The sequence below is a fragment of the Vidua chalybeata genome, chromosome 5 (assembly GCF_026979565.1).
Source record: "Vidua chalybeata isolate OUT-0048 chromosome 5, bVidCha1 merged haplotype, whole genome shotgun sequence".
NCBI lineage: Eukaryota > Metazoa > Chordata > Aves > Passeriformes > Viduidae > Vidua > Vidua chalybeata.
Window position 1 is genome coordinate 29425081 of NC_071534.1, and position 22055 is coordinate 29447135.

Below are 22055 nucleotides of genomic sequence, written 5' to 3' on the forward strand. Positions count from 1 at the left end.
ATTGCTTGATCATTACAGAACAGGAAATTACTATCCGTAAGAATGTTGGGGTTTTTTGGTTGGGGTTTTTTGGTTGGGGTTTTTTGGTTGGGGTTTTTTGGTTGGGGTTTTTTGGTTGGGGTGTTTTTTTTTTTTTTGTTTGGGTTTGGTTTTTTTTTTTTTTGTTTGGTTGGTTTTTTACAATATATTTCTGTTTGGATTGAAGTTAAATCTCAGTCTCAAATGCCCCTTCATTCTTTAAAACAAAAAAAGAAGGGAGAGTTGTCTTGTTTGGTGCCCCAACAAAGCTTATTTTAAAAAATGTGTATGTAATTTATTGCAAGAGAGAATAATATCAGTTGGATATAACTTTGGATACTAAAATTGTCTGTATCTGTAACTTAGAAGGAGTTGGAATTGCCTTAGCTGGAGGGTGGGTCACTGGAATTCTGTTCAAGACAGACATAAAACTATTCAGCTACAAGTTTCCAGAGAGTGAAATCATCTCTCACTGGGATCTGAAGGAACACTTGATACTACCTTTTATGAGTTTTATCTACATCTGCTTTATTTTCTTTTTAACTCAAACTCTTTGCAAGTGATGAATAAGATTTGGCTTTTTAATACAAATAAGAGAAGTGATTGTTTCATCATGAGAAACACAGCCCTCACCAAAACAAAAATACACTTCAGCACACAGTTTAAATAGAGAACCATGAGTCTTGTTTTAAAAATATTTTTGCCAGGAAAGATGAGCTTTTCCAAGGTTCATCCTTGTCTCTTAAAAATGTGCATTTGACAGCCCATTCTCTGCTAAGTTTTCTGTGCATTCTTCTGTGAAAACCGGAATGGCTTCATATAAACATTCCTTGGTTATTTTGATTCCTCTTCATAATTTGGACAACTGAAAAAAAGGAAAAAGAGAGTTGTTGATACTTTCAAACTTTGTGTGTGATGAGATGGTTGATGAATCCAGCCAAAGGTTTGCTTTGAATGTGTGTAAGTATAGTGACTCCTCTCAAAAAGTCATTGTAATAGTAAGGGGAAAAGCAGGTGTATCCTAAAAAAAATGAGTCAATCATTTTAGCTGATGGTTAGGCAAATGGAGTTTAACTATAGATTTTTTAAAATTGGCTTTTACTGGTTGTTTTCCATTCAAACACAAAAAATAAAAAATCTTCCAAAGGAATGTGGTTACAAATAGTGCAGTCACAAATACACTTGTCCTGTTCCTTCAGAAGTGCTGCTCACCACTTCAAGCCCCCATGAGGATTTTTATTGCATTTGTTGTGATTTCTTTTACCCCTGGAGCCCGGAATGCGTCTCCTCTGCTCAGAATGACGTTTGTTTCCTAGAAATTGAATATTTCAGTCTAGAGACATGAAGCTTGAATTTCTTACCAGAAGAAACCTTCTGCGCTCCTCCCTGTAATTTTCTATGGCAAATAATTAAATTGGCAGACTTGCTTTAAATAGTGCTGTGGATTTTGGTGCTTCTGGCTGGAGAATCATGAGCGGCACTTCACTGAAGAAGAAGTACAGCTGTCTCTTTTTAAAGTTAAACAAATGCAGCCATCAGGGTTTTTTTCTTTTTTTCCTTCCAGTTCAGTATTTTTCCTTAAAGATAAATGGAGTATTAAAATGTGAGTGCTGTCTCAAACATGTGTTAGAGCATTGTAGGACTCAGCCAGAGTTGTATCTGGAAAGATCAAATCACTTATTTTACAAAACCATATTGTGACAGGACAAGTGGCAATGGCTTCACATTGACAGAGCAAGTTTAGATTGGATATGAGGAAGAAAATCTTCCCTGTGAGGGTGGTGAGGCCCTGGCACAGGTTGCCCAGAGGAGCTGTGGCTGCCCCATCCCTGGAACTGTTCAAGGCCAGGTTGGATGGGGCTCTGAGCAACCTGGGATAGTGGAAGATGTCCCTGCTAAGGATCTGCTTAGAATTTGTGTTTTTTCAACCCCAAGATTTCATTCTCTGCCACTTCAAATAGTGACATTAAGAGGGATAATAAGTACAAGAAATCTGTGCTTTGTGGTGACCCCATGGTATGATCATATAAACTTTCTGGTTCAGAAGTCTGGTGACAGTAACCTCACCAAGAGGCACCTGGGCTGCTATATGTGCTTTGCCACGTGTTGCTGTGTGACCTCAGCTAAACTTCCTCATTGTTCCACCTATTTAGGACACAGCTCTAAAAGAAGTGTAGTACCTCATGGTGCTGGGAAAAAAGGCAGTTGAAAGTACGAAGTGATGGCTGAGAGCTTTGTTCTGTTGGGTTGTGATAAACTCCTGCATATCCTTTTTTTGAGAGCAAGGATAAAAGTAATGAATTAAGGCCTCAGTCCTGGTTAAAGACGTGGAGAGATTGCTGTGTCTAGCGAATTCAGCAGACTTTAAATAGAACCTGTATATCTCTGTGGATATTTCTTCCTAGGACTGGACTCCTCTCACTATTTTCTATTGTATTTCATACCTGTGGTTGCAAAATATAGCATGAGTTAAGAAACCAGAGTAATGCAAACTCTGATCTCTATTTTGAAGGTGTTGGGTTTTTTTTTTTGCTTTTTTTTTTCCCCTCTTATCTTAGGTATTTCATGAGTTTCAGGTAGCCAGAATAGTATTTTTTTTTAATTGCTATGGATGTTAACTTAAGTATCACATAATGAATGAAATGTCAGCTTCATATTTCAAAAATACTGAGTTCAGATCATCCTGGATTGATTAAAATTGCCAGCAATTACTTTTCTGTCAGTGCTGTTAAAGATTCAGGAGATAATGCTGTTGTCCCGTTGGTAAGCAGAGCATTTTCACCCACATGTTCCACATATTAAGAAGATTTTAACCACATGCCTACTTTTACCCACTTTTTCTTTGCATTGCCTTGTTAAAGAAGACAGCCTAGGGCTGGAAGGCTGTCTCTGGGAAACCAAGTGGGTCAGAAAGCTGTATCCACGTGCATTTTTCAGTGCTCTGGGCAGTCTGGATTTGGCTTGAGCCAAGTGTTGGCAGGTCTGGCTTTACCTCCATGGAGACCTGTGTGCAGGCAGGTGACAATGTGTTTATTCTTATTATGCACTGTGATAAGTCTGGAGTGCTCCCTGACAGGAGGGGGCAGCCAGGGGAAGTCAGGCTCTGCTCCCAGGGAAGACAAGAGGGAATGACCTCAAGCTGTGCCAGGGGAGGTTCAGGTTTGACATCAGGAGGAATTTCTTAGTGGAAAAGGTGGTTAAGCATTGGAAGGGGCTGCTTAGGGAGGTTTGGAGTCCCCATTCCTGGAGGTGTCCAGGGAATGACTGGGATGTAGCACTCAGTGCCCTGGGCTGGGTGGCAAGGGGGGCATTGGGCACAGCTTGGGCTCAATGATCTTGGCAGTCTTTTCCAGCCTAAATGATTCTATGACCTCTGGTGACAAAGACCTGCTCCTGCCCACCCCAAGCCCTTTTCTAGGGAAGGAGAGGAACCCTCATATTTAAGACTGCTCATCCCACCACTTTTCCCAGAAATTTTGTGAGACCAGGGCAGTGAGTCATCTGCTTGCACTGACTCACTGCTGTAGATCCTAGCTCTGAAGCATGGGAGACACTTAATGGAAAGATGGATCTTGCTTGGCACTTGGCATAAGCATTTGTAGTCTGATGGGAAAGATAAGGCACAGATACTTTTTTTTCATGGTGTATAATATTACCTGCATAGCAAAATAAATGTAGTGCCCAAAATGCTTTGCTTGTAGAGGATGGTGGACTTTTGGGTGGGAGTAATGGAATGAATAATTTCTGTCCTGAAAAAAGGAATTGATGACCTCTCAGGTTACAGTCCTGCCAAGAGTGTTGCTACTGCTGCTTTCCTTTGAAGTTTCATTTTCACTTTTGGCAGCAGAAATGGTTGCTCTGTCTACTGTGTCAGCTGCAAATATTAAAGCATATAGAGGAGCTTGAAGTGAGTAATGTTGTCCTACTACCTTCATGGAGTATAATTTTAAAATCTGCCTCTTGAGAATCTAAAAAAAAGTTCATTACCGTGTACCTGTATTTCATTAGTTTAATCACTGTTCATGGTGATGGAATCTGTGTTTAAATTAGCAAATTACATCAATCCCAAGTTAAGACTACAGTGGCTGGGCACATGGCATGGACACTTGGGTTCAGAGCTTGTGTTTGGTTGTGCAGCAGAGCCAGATCTAGGACACTGAGTGCAGTTTGCTATTTAATGTCACAAGAAATCCAGGTTCAAACCACTCATGACAACTCTTTGCAGGCTGTCAGATTATCAGCATTCTGGAGTCCATATATTTCCTTTTCTGATGTCTTTCTCAATTTTGAAATAAATTATTGTTTTGAAGGTGTGCCTGTATTAATAAAACCTGTGATAAATTTGTGTGCTTAGGGAGCTGTAGGTTATTAACCTTGACACTGCCCTTTGTGCAGATGCAGTGTGCTTTAGGGATGGAAATATGTTTCTCCTTCTGTTATTGCTTGTCATTTGCTGTCTGGAAAACAGATAAAATTTTTGGTAATTGTTTTAAGATGGCAATATCATATGGTACATGTAAGGTCCCCATTATGGGGACCATATAGTAATCACAGAATGGCCTGGGTCAGAAGGGACCCTAAAGATCATCCCATCCCAGTCCCCTGCCATGGGCAGGGACACCTGCCACTATCCCAGCTTGCTCAGAGCCCCATCCAACCTTGAACATTGACAGGGATCCAGGGGCAGCCACAGCTTCTCTGGGCAACCTGTGCCTGGGCCTCAACACCCTCACAGGGAACAATTTATTCCTAATACCCAATCTAAACCTGCTCTCTGTCAGTGTGACATTCCACCTTGTCCTGTCACTCCAGGCCCTTGTCAAGAGTCTCTCTCCAGCTTTCCTCTGGGCTCCCTTCAGGCATTGCAAGGCCACAATGAGGTCACCCCAAAGCCTTCTCTTCTCCAGGCTGAACAATCCCAATTCCCTCAGCTTTTCCTCCCAGCAGAGCTGCTCCGTTACTCTGATCCCTTTGGTGTCCCTGCTCTGGCCTGGCTCCAGCAGCTCCCTGTCCTTCCTGTGCTGGGCCCAGGGCTAGATGCAGCCCTGCAGGGGGGTCTCAGCAGAATGGAGCAGAACTACCTTTCCCCTGCTGCCCAGGAAGTAGCTGGACCTGAAAAATAGGGTGCAGAGGTTCCGTGCTTTTTCCAGCCCTTGAATTCCTGTTTTCTGAAGAAGAAACTACAGAACACAACACTACTTGTGCTTTTTTGGGTCTGTCTGGATGGTTTTCTCTACCATTCCCATCAATACAAGGCTTTGATAGAAGTATTAAAAAAAAGTCTAATATGTTTTAGTTGCAGTTAAAGCAAAATTTTGGTTCAGGGGGTTTCACTGCTGAACTGGTCACTGAACTTTCCCTGGAGATACTGCAAAATTCTGGGTGGGAATCAATATACTATTCAGCTGGAGAAACACACTGTAATTTGAGGAATTCCATATATTGCTGATACATGGCCATTACCTGAATGCAACTTAATTTTTAAAATAATAAGGCTGCATGAAAGAGGCTGGACTGAGTTCTGCCAGGTGCTTTTTGTGTCCAGAAGCTTGTGGACAAACACACAGGGCAAGAAGCAGCATGCAGGCATCAAACTATTCCTCATCAACAACATGGGCAAGCAGCTTTCTCCTTGTCAGTGGTGGCTGCGCACCAAAATCAGCAGTTTGCTACACAGACGCCTGTATTCTGAAATACTCTGTCATTAGTTCTGAATTAACTCATTCACCCTTTCATTTGTGAATTAATCCCCTTTAATGTAGGCAAACATCACAGTTGTGGTTGTCTGGGTATTGTTAATCTGCGTCATGCATAGGCTGAGTGCTAGACCTGGGTAATGATCTCGGAAGAGAATAGCTTTGTTTTAGAGCAGTCCTGAGCTCCAGGTGTGGTTGTTGAACTGTGCAAGTATTACTTCTACAAAACACTTTCTTTTATGTGGATCTTGAGTGCCGAGTTCGTTATTTAGGGCTGCGTGTTGATTTGGAACCCTAAGCTAAGATGAAAATAGTTCTTGGCAAGTCTATGCTTAATTCTTTGATTCATTTTTGGTCAAGGTTGTTAGAGTTTCATTCTCCTCCCCCCTCTTTTTTTTTTGGTCTCCTGTTAAATTTCTTTTAAGTAATGAATTTAATAGCAGAGTGAATAGAAACTGCACTCTGCTTGCTCCTGCTCTAGTTTGCAATTTCAGAATTACTTTGAACCTAACTGATTCTAATACAATGTGAACATTAGTAGCACAACCATAATTACAAGCTGGAAACTTCTAAGATGAACAAAACAGTGCAATGAAGTGCAGCCTGTGTCCTGGGGTATGTTTTTACTAAATTTTTCTTCTCCAGGATTTATTGTTCATATTCTAAGGCAAAGAGTAGTAGGTTTATTTTTCCTGTAACAACACCAATGCCTGCTACAAACTGTAAATCTTCATGGATCAATTAGCAATATTGTGAGTTAGCCAAAATCTCTCACTTTACACCATATACCTTTATAAACTTGATTTTGAAGAACCATATTAGAATAAGCCTTAAATCTCTTTCTGAGAGTGTTAGCCAAGTGTGTTAGTATGCTGACAGGTTTGGGGCTTTTCCCCACTTTTTTTCTCCAGTCCCTACCTAGAGTCATTTATTTATATGACATTTGGGGTGGTGGGTTCCTGTTCTCATACTGCCTGCCTTGTTTTGCTGACTTCCATCACCCAAATCTTTCAGCCCTCACTCCTAACTTGGAAGTGAACATGGACATTTTGGTTTCTGACTGGGCCAGCCAATCCCTCTGGGATGAGCCATGAGCCAAAGCCGCCTGTTCTCCAGGTGCCTCTGCAGACAATTGTTGTTCTTATTCTTTGCTTTGGGAGCTAATTGTGAGAAAGTGAGAGCAGAAGAACATTTCCAATGCAGTAGTTGTAGCTCAGGAAGCTCTTTAGAAGTCAGTGTTCCATTTTATAGGGGTACACAGTGTGTTAATCACCACAGTGCTGCTTGTTTCCTACAAATCTGAAGTGAGGAGTCCATGTGAGTGTTGTGACTGGAGGTCAGGGGCAGATCTCCAGCCTGAGATTAGGATATTTTTGTCCTTTTGAGAAAAGTGTGATGATTGGGCAAGTAGTGTAAGGTAAGAGAACACATCAAATGCATTACTACTGGTAACTACATTTCTTCCAACTCCTCCCTTCTGTAGTTGCATATACGACAGGTATTTCAGGCTTTTATGTGCTGAAAAAAATAATTTGAATTATCATTTCTCATTAAAATGAATGTAGGTAATGCATGAAAGTAGCTAATGATGTTTTTAAGGTTAATGGCAATTGTGGAGCTGTTCAGAAATTCATTAGCATCAAATGTTTTAAAAGCAGTTGATCTTTCTTCTTGTAAATAATGTTGTGGCTTTTAAGTGAGGATACTTTGACAAGGGAAACTCTTCTGGAGAGGGAGAATGCTGCATTTCAGAGTAGTGAGAGTGCTTAGAAAAATATCCCATAAGTGGTGTTGGAGGAGGAAGACTGCTGAGCTGAATTTAGATGTGTTTGAGAACCCAAATGAAGTCATGAACATAAGTTGTATTGTCAACGGAGCGATTAGAAAAACTCTCAGCACTTACGAAAGGACTCGAGTTTCCTCCTGAAGGCTGGGTTACCCTAGTGGGGATGTGGGAGCCGCTGTTACAGATGATGACATTGTGCAGGGAGCCTGATGGCTTGTTTGCAGTTTAGGCAGCCCCTGCTCTGCTGCTCTTGTCCCTCAGCTCTCCTCAATGTAGGTTTGTCACATCAGCAGCACTGCCATGAGCATCACAGGCTGTGGCCCAGGCTGGATCAGTGTCTGAACAAACTGGAGGGCACGAACAGGGGAGCTGAGGCTCTGTCAGTCATTAACAGCTGCCTCTGATTGATGAAAAGTCTAACAGTAAACACACTGCCTCTATTTGATATTTCTGCATGGCTGTATGAAAGATCTGGGACTCCTGTTCCTGTTTTCTTGGTCTAGAGGTTCGCGTTGGGTGTATTTACGTAGGTGGTAGTTACCAACACTGCCGGGTCACTTGCTTTGTCCTTCCCTGTGAGGGTGGGGAGGCCCTGGCACAGGTTGCCCAGAGAAGCTGTGGCTGCCCCTGGATCCCTGGTACTGTCCAATGCCAGGCTGGATGTGGCTCTGAGCAAGCTGGGATAGTGGCAGGTGTCCCTGCCCATGGCAGGGGGATGGAACTGGCTGATCTTTAGGTCCATTCCAACCCAAACCATTGTGCGATTCCATGAATCTCAGTCCGTCCCAGCCTGTCGGCAGCCTCGGGGTTGCGCAGTTCCGCGGTTCTTACGGTGTCAATCCTTCACTGCTGCCGCTCCCGCCCTGCGCGGGGAGGGTTTAGAGGCGAACTCGGTGATGTGCGGGCACAGGGGCAGGTGTGCTGAAACAGCCTGTGGGGGACGGGAGGGTCCTGTCCCGGTCCTGTCCTGCCGTGTCCCCCTGTCCCGGTCCTGTCCCTCACGGGCGGAGCGGTGGCGCCCCCCCGCGGCCGCGCTGACGCTGTGCTCCCTTGCAGGGCGCACCGGGCGCTACACGCTGATCGAGAAGTGGCGGGACACGGAGCGGCACCTGGCGCCTCACGAGAACCCCATCGTGTCCCTCAACAAGTGGGGACAGTACGCCAGCGACGTGCAGCTGATCCTGCGGCGCACCGGGCCCTCCCTGAGCGAGCGGCCCACGTCGGACAGTGTGGCGCACATCCCCGAGAGGACTCTGTACCGGCAGAGCTTGCCGCCCCTGGCCAAGCTGAGGCAGCCCGGGGACAAGGCCATGAAGAGAAGGGAGCCGAAAAGGAAATCCCTCACCTTCACCGGTGGCGCTAAGGGGCTAATGGACATCTTCGGGAAGAGCAAGGAATCCGAGTTCAAGCAAAAGGTGCTCAACAACTGTAAAACAACAGCGGATGAGTTGAAGAAACTGATCCACCTCCAGACGGAGAAGCTTCAGTACATTGAGAAGCAGCTGGAGTCCAACGAAGCCGAGATCCGCTACTGGGAGCAAAAGTACAACACCAGCCTGGAAGAAGAAATCCTCAAACTGGAGCAGAAGATCAAACGGAATGAAGTGGAGATTGAGGAGGAAGAGTTCTGGGAAAACGAGCTGCAGATTGAACAGGAGAATGAAAAGCAACTGATGGAGCAGCTGCAGGAGATGAGGCAGAGGATCCTGGAGTGTGAGAGCAAGCTCAAGGACTATGTGTCTCAGATCCACAACATGGAGAGTGGCCTTGAAGCAGAGAAGCTGCAGCGGGAAGTTCAAGAGTCCCAAGTGAATGAAGAAGAGGTCAAAGAAAAGATTGAGAAGGTGAAGGGAGAAATTGATATTCAAGGCCAGCAGAGTCTGAGATTGGAAAACGGCATTAAAGCAGTAGAAAGGTCTTTGGGCCAAGCTACCAAACGATTACAGGTAAGACTGTCATTTTATCCATAGCTAGAGAAAGCCAAAGACAGTGACTAAGTTCTCTTACACAAATCTGAAGCCTATGAAAGACAACACAAGGAAGTTTCCAAAGTGAATCACGGTAAAAGGCGGAACGTGTTGCTTTTTTTTCAAATCACATTTCAGCTTGTGGGGTTTTTTTGGAGAGCAGATAGTTTTTATTTCACTTATGCTTAACTTGTGCATTCAAACTATCTGAGAAGAAAAGCAGTAATTTGCACCATCATAGCATTTTCTGAGGATAAAGTTCTGATCTTTGCTAGGTTTGTCTGCCACCAAAAGAGATGAATTACAAAAAACAGTCCAAAAGCAGCACCTGGAAAGGTACAGAGCTAAAGTACCTGCGACCTCACAGGGCTTTGGTTTTAAAGAACAACATCCCTCTTTTCCTGGCTGACTGGCTGGTGTTCAGGATTTTATTTTCTCTACACCTCAGGCATTTGTGGCACATGTGTCAAAAGAGAATCCAGACCCTGTTTCCTTGCTAAAGTTAATGATATCACCTGGAACTTGATAGAACATGAAAGAATAAAGGAACTCCAGCTGCGAGCTGGATGAAGGTGGAGGAAAGATTGGAGCTCCTGGGATTGTTATGTGCCATGTAAGGTAGTCCTAAGGCACCATACATCAGTTGGAGTTGTGGTCCTTGCTGATTCACAGTTAGTATATTCTGCAGCTCTGCAGTGGCATTAAGGTGATTCCACTGTGAATATGTAAAGGGATTTTGTATCCTTACTCCTGTCTTAGAACCATGTCAGTATGAGCTGGTTTTACTAGATGATGAGGGGGGAAAAATCTTTTAATCCAAAGCAAAATGGATGAAAACTGTAAGCAGTTTTGGCCATGATTATCTACGCTAAGTTTCCAGATATGCTACACTTAAGGATTTGCACTGATGGAAAGCTTCAAGTCCTCTTTATGTACATCTACTATATCTACTACATCCTTATGTACATCTACTACATCTACATCTTTATGTTTTATCTACTGAGGCTATGATGGAGTTAAAAATATTTCTGGCTTGGTTCTTTTCATAGTCTGTTTTCTTGGGAAAGTTCCCATTCAATTCAGATCTTCCAGTCTTGTTCTAAACGTAAAGGTGCACAAATCTGGAAGTCCACAAGAAAATAAACTGAGCTATGCATTATGGAGCTTTAGAGGGGAGGAAATAGACAAATATTTTATTGCATACCTGAAGTTAAAGATTAAAGCAGCTCAACCCCTGTGTGTGGGAATAATAATAGTCCAAGACTGTTGTAATCTGTAAGAGCTGTAAGTTTTGCATATCGTGACAGAAGTACAGAAAAAGATCCTAAATTATCATCTGTGCTTTGGGATGGGGAACCAGCCAGGCTTTGGCTTCATTGCACAAAACCCTTGCAGAGTGAGAAGGTTCTGGCCAAAAAAAGTTTAAATAGAAAATGAGAAGAATGAGAAGAGAAAAGAATTTTACTCCATTTAAGACCAGAAGAATTAAATGAGCTGTCCAAGCCATGCTGGACACTTCAGGAAGAAGTAAGACTTGGTGCCAGACTGCTGCTCAGTTGATTATTTTTTCAGCATTCACACTATTACCTTTATTTGCTGATGTGCCGAGGTTTTTCTCAGGTAGTATGAGAAACAGCTGCTAGTCACCCAAGAAGCAATATAAAAATAAAATACATTAAGAAAAATGCAATTAGGGTCATGGGTTGGACTTAATGATCTCAGAGGTCTTTTCCAACCTAATTGATTCTGTGATTCTGTAAGTGCTAGTGAGTGTTGACTGGCTTTTTAAATCACAAGATTCAAATACCTTTCAACTCATCAATTTGCAGTTGAGCTTTAAAAATTGGAGGCTTTCTTATTAAAAGGAAAAGTATTAGTTGCCCAGCTGTAAATGTGGTCATGAAATGCTGCTTTATTTGCTCAGCAGATGTTTTCTGTTTCCTGGCAGGACAGGGAACAAGAACTGGAGCAACTGACCAAGGAGCTGCGCCAGGTTAACCTGCAGCAGTTCATCCAGCAAACGGGAACCAAGGTGACGGTGCTGCCAGCAGACCCGGTGGAGGTGGAGGCCCCACATGCGGAGCTCGAGAGAGGTGCAGCCCTCGCAATGCTTTGGGAGGGAGGGAAGGAGGGAGAAGGGGCCGGCGGTGTCTTTACTGCTGCACTTACTTTAATGCTGGCACTCCTACGTGAAGTGAATGCTCCCTTAGTGAAGACATTAGCAAGCACTACGAGAGTGCATTGTCGAGTACCTCTTTTCATTCCAAGGGTTTAGCAGGCTCTAAAGAGCAGTATGTGGAGATGTTCTTTCCCACTGTGCCTGGGCATGCGTTTGTCCCATCAGCAACGCATTAAGTCTGCAGCTTTCAAGAGGGGCCGCCATGGCTGGCTGCCAGCACAGAACATGATCGTTCATCTGACATTGCTGTTGGTCTGGGTTCTTCCTCTTTTGGTGGGGGTGTTGTCAAAGCAGAAAAAGGAATTTGTCTGGATCCCAAGAAACCCCAGACAGCAGCCACACAGGAATAGGAGCTGATCCAGCTGGGCCGCCAGCCATGCAGAAGTCCTGCACAGATGGCTGTTACGGCGGGTGCAAACTGACTTTGTCCCCAGTGAGATCAGCACAGCCTGCACGTGCCCACATCTGGATTCCGAATTTCCTGAGCAGAACCACGGGAGCGTTTTGAATGCCTGTCAGAGATGCAGCACCAGTACGGGTCGTGTGCTTTTTCCGGCACTCTGCTTCCAAGGGGCTCTTTGTCTCGGCATTCTCCTGTGCTGGGTCTGTCCCTCTGCTCATAAAACTTTATAACCAAAAGGCACTTGGGGGGAGGGGGGGGCAGGGGGGTGGGGAGAGAAGAAAAGACAACCTGGCCTTCAAATGCAGCACTTGTAGGAACTCTTAAGTGGGAAGGAAGCTGAAGCTTTGAGTCATGTTACAGTTTGAACTCTTTCTGCAAGTCACCATATAAGTGTGTGTGTGTATCTGTGTACGTGTTTCTCGTGAGAGGGTAATTATTTTGTGTGGTTTTGTTCTGTTATGAAGTGAGTAGGAAGTGTGCACCTTGGATCTCCTCACTTCCTAGCCATGCACTTCAGTAATTCATTACACGTGGAATTAGTTTTTGTGTATTGCATTAAGCAGGAGGAGGAGGAAAGGTGCACCCCTGCTGATGACTTTTCTAATTGCCCTTTTTCTCATGCAGAGCCAGCCTTTCAATCTGGGTCACTGAAGCGCCCTGGCTCATCGAGGCAACTCCCCAGTAACCTTCGGATCCTACAGAACCCCCTGTCATCTGGTTTTAACCCAGAGGGCATTTATGTATGACAGTATGTACCTCTTCTAGAGAGGACCTAGCAAGGTACCCTGGACAAGATAACACTTTATTTTATTCAGCCAATGATGAATGGAAGAAGTTTGTCTTGTTTAGTTTTTTTGTTACACTACCATGTTATTTTTTCTTCTTCCTCCAACACCACTTGGAGCCATACCCTGTGCACTGATGCTAAAGAGACAGGAACTATCTCAATTCATAATTGGCAAGGATGACCTTGCTGTCAACACAGCTTGAGTGCAAAAACCTTCATTGTTTTTGCCACTTCAGAAGTGTTTGGGAAAGTATTGTTCCTTGTATAGTCATAAATGGTGAAGGAAACCGTGTATGCAACTTATCTGAGGTTTAATTTATTCCCTTTAATCAATGGACCTGTGAATGTTGACCTTTTCTATCTTTATTTTTAACTTGTGAATTATCACGTATGGCTGTGTGTCATTCTGACGAGGTGACTTTAATTTGTGTGTACCAACATCCCCCATCTGATCAAGTACAGTAACCTGCAGTGCAGAGTTCTGAGGGGTGCTGAACCACTGCAGTGGTTTCTCACCACTAACTTTGTTCCTTTCTTTCATGGGTCATCATATGTCATGCTCCATCCATTGCTACCTTTTAAGGCTTGAAAAGTGAGCTTGTGGGATTTACTTGCTGTTGTATCTGCCTTGAATGAAGCACCTAGTGTTCAAAAGATTTATAGATTTTAAACCTTGGCTTGGTAAAAATATTTCCAACATATGATTGAGGATGCACTAGTTAGATGATATTTTATTATATAGAATGTATATTTGAAATATTTTGCCACATTGTATATGCCTTTTGAGAAAAGAACAATGTAAGAAGTTGTCTTCATATATCTTACCAAAAGAGAGTAGGAGGCTTTCACTGTATGTGATTTTGTACTTAATTTTTTCCACTAGCCATTACAGTGTTCTTGTTTTGTTACAAATCTTGCTGTTGGAGGGGAAGAAAGGCACAGCACAAATGAGTATCCACTTCCAGCCTTCCAGAATCCACTCAAGTTTTATGAAGGGAATAAACCTGGCAGAGTCCTAATAAGTCAATAGCAGAGTTCTTATTGACAGGAGTTAGGCCAGGATTTTATTCAGCACCCTGGTGGAGATATATGGTCCCTTTGAAAGACAGTCACTTAGAGAATGTAAAGCTTCCAAGCAGAAAATTCACACATTTGATGGTCATTTTTCATAAAGCATATAAAAAGAGAACATTATCACATTTGATGGTGCTCTAATGCAATCAAAGCTAAGAAAGAATTAGACAAAAAGGGTTTCCTGCAGAAAGTAGCAGCTCCCAAATAGCTTCTTAGTTGCAGGCCTTGAAGTGAGATTGCTGCAGGGCACACCAGGTTTGTGCAGAAAGGGACTGGCATGAGTGGGACACACTGTAAACGTTGGGGGCTGGCCTCATGGATGAGTTAGGGAAGGGATGGGCTTTCCCTGGTTTGGATTTCCAGTTCTAACAGCAAATCCCAGCATCATCCCCACCTTGGAGATCCCCTGGGCACAAGGGGGGACACTGCCCTCACTGCAGTGCTGAAGACTTGGGCTCCTGATGCCCTCCTTGGCTGAGTCAGGATTTTACCACTGCTAGGAAGCTCCAAGCTTTTAGCCATAGAAAAATACTTAACTCCTAGTATCCTCTTGTGTTGATTCACTGATGTGCAGATAAATGTTAATTTAAGTCTCATTTTCTAAAAAAGGAGCTTCCTGACAAACGGAATTTTTAAGAGATAGAGCAGAAGATGAAGGATTCTTGAGTGTTTAATGCATTTTTTCCTTTCCACTTATTGATGGCATCATATATTCTAAAAATGCTGCTGTATTTAGACTTACAGCAACAGATAAGGCTGTGAATATATAAAGGACCTTTCCAAATGGACTTTGAATTTTTACTGTTTGACTTATCAGGTGTGGTTTTTTTTTGTTTTGTTTTGGTTTGGTTTTGTTTGGGTTTTTTTGCATCTTCCCTTGTGAGCAAACTGGAAAATGAGATATTCCTACTTGAGGAACCTTTGCAGTGCTCACCCATTTTACTGTTAGTTTATCACAATTCTGTGCTCATGTTTACTGTGCCCATAACTTTGTATTAAAAAAAAAAGTGTGTATATATATATATATATATATATATATATATAAGTGTAAAAATATATATAGTTTGGGGACAATATCTGTCCAAGGTACTTGAGCATATATGCCTTACATTCTGGGTTCAATTTACAGAAATGAAATGGCCCTCTCCAGTGCATCTTTAGCACCTCTTGGTGTTAGAGAACTGAGGCACTCAGCACCTTGCAAAGTCTGGCCCAAATTATGCTGCATGGAAGTGAGGGGAAAGAGTCTTGTTCTGAGATGAAGTATTTTTAAGGCAGATCAACATATTTACCCCAGCTAATGATTTTGTCATATTCTGTGACTGGTCCATCTTCCACAGATGTCAGTTTGAGCTGAATTGGGCTCTTGCATCATAAAACCTGCTCTCTTTCTCTGCCAGGTTATTTTGTAAGACAGAGGGAGGAGGAAAAGGATTAAAAGAAAGAGTAAGAGCAGCTTTGGGGGGGTTGAATTACAGCTTTGTCATAGAATCAAGGGAGGAATTTGCCGTTGGAGTTAAAAAGTAGCACCTGCTGACTGCAGCAGCTGTTGGACACAGGGGCCAGCCTGGAGCTGGCTCAGGAGTGACCACTTCAGCACCCCTGAGTGGCTCTTCCTTGCCAGGGCTTTGGCACATGTCAAGATGATCTGAAAAAAAGTTTGCAGCTTCAGCCACTCCTGTGGCCAAGGAGAGGCTTTGGTATCCAGACCTGCCAGTTGTGAGACACTGACAAATTCCCATGCCCCCACCATACTCCTCTTGCTTACTAATTTCACCCAGGCTGAAGTTCCATAGCATTTTCACTCTCTCTGTAAATAAACCAAAAAGAAATGGCATGCCCTTGCATTAAATGTGAATTGACCCATGTGTAACGGTTAGAAAAATTTCTCACACTATGGCGTTTAGAGTTTTGCTTCTGATCAACTGCAGAAACTCACTCTTTCTTTACAACTGTACAAAATGTCCATTTTCAAAAATGTTCCAAACCTCCTAGGGCATTAGCAGAAAGGAAGCTACACATACTAATTTTAACAAGTGCCATATTATTTACTGGGCAGCATGATAAAAATGGGGTTTTTTGCTTGCGTTAAATAGTTGAATACACAAGCACTATTTTCCAGTGCACAGGGAATTTATATGGAGAACTCCTGTAATTTATTACTAATGGAAATTAACTGTGTTACCTCTCTCATCCATGAGGATGGAGATGCTATGTTGTTAGGGGAAAAGAGGGGGGTGACCATCTGAAAAGCCAGTAGGTTAAGGCTAAGGTGAACAGTCTGAATGCCTGAGCAAGGGAGAAACCAAGTCCCACTCTGAAAAGTCAGCTCCCAGTATCTTTCAGTGGGACTTAGGTTCCCAAGTGCCTGAATTGCTTCTGGAAATGGTATGTTAGCTTTGAGATTGCTTGCTTTTCTAAACCCTGGCAAGTTTGGAGGAAGTTCTTGAAGAAGAGAACTACCACCACTAGCATTAGCAATATGCAAACATATGAGGTAAGAGGGAAAAAGATCCTTTAGTGAAATAAACATCTCCTCTTGGGGCAGCAATTGCCTTGTTTTTAGCGTGAAGAGTATTGCATTATTTTGGTGAACTGGGATCATATGAGAATGATCAAAGAAACATCAATCTTGTAACTTTTAGTGAGTTACCTTGAAGCATATAAATTCCTGATGTGCATTAACTTGAGTGAATTGGGCCTTAATGATACATGTAAATAACAGAACTGTATTCAGATATATTTTCCAGAAAATAGTCTCTAATGGTCTGTTCTGTATCAAAAAAAAAGTGTCAAAATGTTACTTTTATATTACACCTCTTTTTTTGTTTGTTTGTTTGTTCTGGTTTTTTTTTTTTTTTTTAAGAACATTGAAATGTGCTTGTTTATTCTATTTGCTACAGTATTTTAATGTTTTGGATGAAGGCCATCAGTTGTATGGAGATGACAAAACAATCATTCTGTCTATTTATTCAGTATTGCTGCTTAAAGTTTTCAAAATAAAGCTTTCAATGCCAATATAGTGACTGATTGAAAGCTGTTCTAGCTCTCTTCAGGTGTTTTTTTCCTATGTTTGTAGAAAACTAAATAAGTGAAACGTGGTGTATGAGCTGTTATACCAGCAAAGAATTATTGCAATAATACTGGGGGCTGGATGTAAGTGTGTGTAGTAAATACCAATGTATGCATGCAGTGAATGCCTTTAGCTCTCTAAGTGGAGTGCTGAAGAATGTTAAATCCTTTGTGGTCTTGCAAGCACTTTACACATGTGACCAAGTACTGGTTAGAGCTTTGTGCCCATGTGTGGTGTGTGTGAGAGCACAACAAGGGAGTCACAAAGGATCAACTCAGAGCCCTTTGAACCAGAGTGGATTTAAGGACATTCTTGAGTGTTCCAGAGATATGTGTCTGACTGGGGCCTAAAAAAGGTGTTCTGATACAAAACCCTTTCAGCTGCAGCAAGGATGCCTCAAGTGTAGCTGGTACCTCTGAAAATTTTAGTAGTACTGAAATGGATCAAGTGTGCCTGCTGTACTTGTGAAGTGTGTCAGAATGCTGAGAGAGTTCACCCTCACCATCATCCCATGAAACTGCTAACTAGGGGTTCTGACTGGAACACTTGAGTTGCTGATGCTTTAACCTAGAGAAGCAACACAAACTGTGAAAACACGAGTGTTTTATTACTGCTCTGCTTCAATGCAAGATGAAAATCTGTATTATATGTAACTATATTTTTTGTCATTTAAAAAGCTATTTTTTATTATTCTCATGAATGGTTGACAAAAAGTATTGGATATGCTCCCATACAATAAATTCCCCTCTGAAACTTTGGGTCTTTACAGTTCATGGTTTGCTGGGATTGCACAGTTCATGTCGCGCACATCGCACTACAGAGCTGCTGAGGCTCTTGTCAGAGAACACCGGGCCTGAAGGCAGGGCCAAGGTTCCTTTACTGTAAGTGTAATCTCAATCAGATAAAGCCCAGGCACTGCAAGAGGGAAGAGGAGCTTGCTTTCAGCTGAGGAAGCGTTACTAAAATTAACAGTAACCCTGAAATGACAGAATTGGTCAGTGACTCAGGGGAAGTGTAACTTAAGAGGCAGAGGTTCACTTGGAGGTGAACTGAATGTACAGATTCTTCCACAACAAATGCAGGGTGCCCTGATGCTTTAGGGAGCAGGAAGAAATTAACCTTTGAACAAGGAGTAGAAGGCCTTTTAGGCCAGATTCAGGTGTAGTTACTGTGCTGAGACCAGAGAGGAGATGAAACTTGCTTGAGATCATTTGAGCTACTCAAGGGTGGGAACTTGATACAGCTGGAGACTTGTGATTTAAGCCATCCAAAAGCAGTCCTTAGTCTAATATCCCAACAAATGGATTTTCCTAAGCTAACTGGAGCCTAATCTCAGTAGATGTGAGGAGAAGTGAGCTAACAGTAGTGACACTGTTGACTGGCAATAGGACAATGCCATGAACTCCACTGAAGCCCTAGCACGTGGCACTGCTGTTGTCAGGGCTATGGAACTTGCGGAGGCCCTGTGCTCTGAAAGTGCCCTTTCCTGCTCCTGTGCCAGTCAGCTGGCTGGCTTTTGTGGTAACTAAGGTTTCCCAGTGTGCCCAGCAGAGCCAGGACTACAGCTGATGTTTCTGATCTTTTGCTTTGCCTTTAAAGAACAAAGTGGTGTATTTGTATGTGGCTGCTGCAGCACTAACTAGTTCAGTTGTAACTGGACCATTAATGAGTTGCAAAACCAGACCAGATCAATGATCCATTTTGTTCACAAGCCATACTGAAGTCTTCTGCCTGTCATGTCTGTGTCAGCTAGGTATTATTCCTTTATAACCCAAATTTTTAATGATCGTTTAAATTAAGATGTCTGCTGTCTGAAGTAGGGCACAATGAGCAATGGTGCCCATTAATGCCTTACTTGAAAATGATATATTTGCTACCTTGGATATTGTAGCTAGTGTTAATGAGTATTTTCTGGGTCAGCCACTACTTCAGCATTAACTTTCCCCAGAAATACTGGATGGAGACAATCTCAGTTGGTCTATTTTGTTCCCCTTTTTCAGGGAATGGAAATATTGAGTATGCTGTGTACATTTTTTCCTCATCCTTTGCAATGAGTTCTGTGTACTGTCCAGGGCTGACTGGAAAGGAGCCTCTTTGGCATTTGCTAGTGCAACAAGGAACTGGTGCAATTAGAGCTGATAAACTTCCCTGAGCAACCTCACCACTTGTCTGAGTAACTCAGGCACTGCCAGTGTCTTCATGCCACTTCTGGTGGCTCTGTGTGTGCGCCCTTCCTTGTTGCCACACAGGCAGCCCTGGAGCTTCTCCCCCATGCAATCTGAAGTTTAATTTCTAGAGGCTTTTTGGATCTGAATCCATGGCTGTGGAAAGGCAACAGGGATCTCTGGAAGAGTGTCATCACACTTCTGTTCAGACATCTGGAAGCTCATGGAGGTGAAATAGCACTATACCAAACTATGCTTATTGTTTCAGCTATATGCTTTGTCTTGTTCTACCTCTTTGCAAAAGGAGGAAGATAGCTGGTAATTGGAAAACTTAGTAGGAAAATGCAGCATAAAAGATCTAATATTCAATCCTGTGTCAAGTTTGAAGAAAAAGTATTCAGAAGAGCTCCAGCTGGGCTTGCGGAAAGTGAGCTTAAAAAACTCACCTACTCTAATGCAACACAAATGAGTGCAAATAATTACCTGCCTAAGTCTTTTTAAAAGGAGGGCTTCTGGTTAAAACAGAAACAAAAAAACAACCAAAAAAAAAAAAAAAAAAAAAAAAAAAAAAAAAGATGTTGGTGGAAGGAAGGGAGTGAGATGTAGACCAAGTAAAACACCTTTAACCTGATTTGTATTTACTCTGAAGTCTCTTCCAGTACCAGTGTGATGGAAAGTGAATCATACAGCTTTGGAGCCAGTGACATGGTATCACAGAAGTACCATCAGGAGCTAAAATTAAATTCAGGCCAGCCTTTAAGTGTGAAATAACTGGAACTTCTTTGTGGTTGCCTGCAGAGCTTCTCCTAAATTACTACCTGCCACAACTTTTATTGTGTGTATCAAACTGCTGTTCATGAAATGTTACATGTCCAGAACATACGATTTGGCTTTAGCAGTCGCAATCAGCCTTAGGTGAACTTTGATTGATGAGGTGGAACTGGCCCTCCTGGCACACTGAAGGGAAACCCCAGAGTGCCAGCTGACCTTTGACAACATTTTGTTGCTACAACGCTGTCTTAAGCATTTCCTTGACCTGCCAAGACTATGACCTGGATTCTGCACTGTCATGTTGCTTGTGTCACGCACAAAACAAGCGTGGAGGAGACAGTGACAGAGTAAATGGGAAAGGTAACAATGTCCATTAGCTGTAGGGCTGGGGTGAAAGGTTATGCCAGGGGCTAGCACCAGATAATCGTGTCTCCTCGACTGTGCCAACGCTGCAGTTCCCAGCAGGTCCACACGAGAGGGCAGCAGTACACGCAGCAGCCACACACTGTGATGGGAAGCAGGTTTTCTAGGAATACACAGCACGTGGTAGGGAATTGCATAAGGCACCCAACATTCCCACTTTAAAGGTGTTCTTTCAGAAAGGACGCAGTAATACTTAATTCACAGTGTCAGTGTGACTGATGCACAAATGATGCCATTCCTGCAGTTTCTGAGCAAGCCTGGAAGCTTTCTGAAACCTGTACAGGTGTGGGTTGAAACATTCCATTTTAGATACTGTCCTGTGACTGGTGTATTTGCCCGTGCCTGGGAAGCTCTTGTTTCATTTCCCAGCTCTGCCACAGATTTCCTGTGTGTGACCTTGGGCAAGCTACTATAATCCCTGTGGATTGGAGTCCCCCAGCTGTAAGCCTGAGATAATACTGCCTCATCCCCTTTGACTTTGTCTATATATACGGCAGGCCCCATGGGGAACAGCGTCTCAATTCCTATCTGTTTGGCAAATAGTACTGAGCACAACATGGTCCTGAACTTGGTTGTGCCATCCAGATACTGCAGCATGAAGTGTATTTTTATATCCTACTCAGAGAGTGACAGGAAGTCACTCAGAGTTAGCTATACCTTGCAGAGAGAGCAAGATGCAGGTGTGCTGAGGGAAGCTGGGGGTTTCTGAAGGTGAATTCTTGTTTAGCTTTAAGTAGATTAATTTTTCTAAAGGGATAAAAAGGAAAAGCAAGTAAAGGAATACAACCTCATTTCAATTTTTGCTCAACACTCTTCTTGCAAAGTGCTGCTATTACCAAAGGCAGCCTAAATCCTTTTGCAAGTGTTGCTTGGGAGTGTGTTTACCTAATTGATAGAAACAATCAACTCAACAGGCTAAGTTTTGCTTGGTGGTCCTCAATGTTCCAGTGTTTCTGCAAGTCTTAGGATGTTCTAGCAATGTGCATGTCACCAGTAATGCACCATGACTGGCTGCCATCTCACAATTTTCCGTTCATACCCAAGTGCCTTTTGGTATTAGTGGCTGAAGAGATAAAGCACACAAGAGTTAGAATTGTAGGAAAGTGCCTTTCTTTGTAGTTTGCCAACTCCAAAGTGTTTTCTACAGGCTCCAAATAAATTTAATGAACTAACAAACACCTCAGCTGCACTTACACTGGAGTCTTGCCCAGAATGAGCACCCTTCAGCATGTCTGAGCACAGAGAGTCCCTGCTGCTCAGTTCTGAGGTCAAAAATCATTTAAAGATGTTGCCATCTGAATGCATTTCAGTAGCAGTTAGTGCACCTGCTGGCATCTGACAGGACAGTAAATAATCAGTGCTGCAGTACCTTATGTCCTGCTCAATAAAGTTCTTGCTGCTACCTTTGTACATTATCTGAGCAACTTTACAGTAGGAGGTACCTACTTCTAGGAGCATCTTACTCCTTTGCTAGGAAGAATGGACTGCCCCCGGGGAGCAGTCACATGGGATAAGCATGTAATTCAGGTGTTGTGAGCAACTGCAAAAGCAGGAACCTGGACAGTGTGAGTACCTTAACATCTTTGTTCAGTGTCAGAACACAGTCTAAAATTCCCAAGGAAAAACTATTTTCTTATGTTACTATGACTATAACAATGCAATGATCCCAATCATACAATTTATGTGTATGCACACACACATATGTGTATGTAG

At 42.8% G+C, this 22055-nt stretch overlaps 1 protein-coding gene across 6 annotated transcripts in view; it reads left to right on the forward strand.

The window, feature by feature from the left end:
* Positions 1 to 22055, forward strand: part of RASSF8 (Ras association domain family member 8) — a 95800-nt gene that overhangs the window by 53828 nt on the left and 19917 nt on the right. For 5 of the 6 annotated variants that reach the window (XM_053942391.1, XM_053942390.1, XM_053942394.1 and 2 more), the window contains 3 exons: positions 8557 to 9446; positions 11416 to 11560; positions 12674 to 17736. In XM_053942391.1, coding sequence (XP_053798366.1) covers positions 8557 to 9446; positions 11416 to 11560; positions 12674 to 12795 — 1157 coding nt within the window. In that variant the 3' untranslated portion in view covers positions 12796 to 17736. Of the gene's footprint in view, positions 1 to 8556; positions 9447 to 11415; positions 11561 to 12673; positions 17737 to 22055 lie in introns of those variants that run through there. The other variant, XM_053942395.1, reaches the window with a different exon arrangement.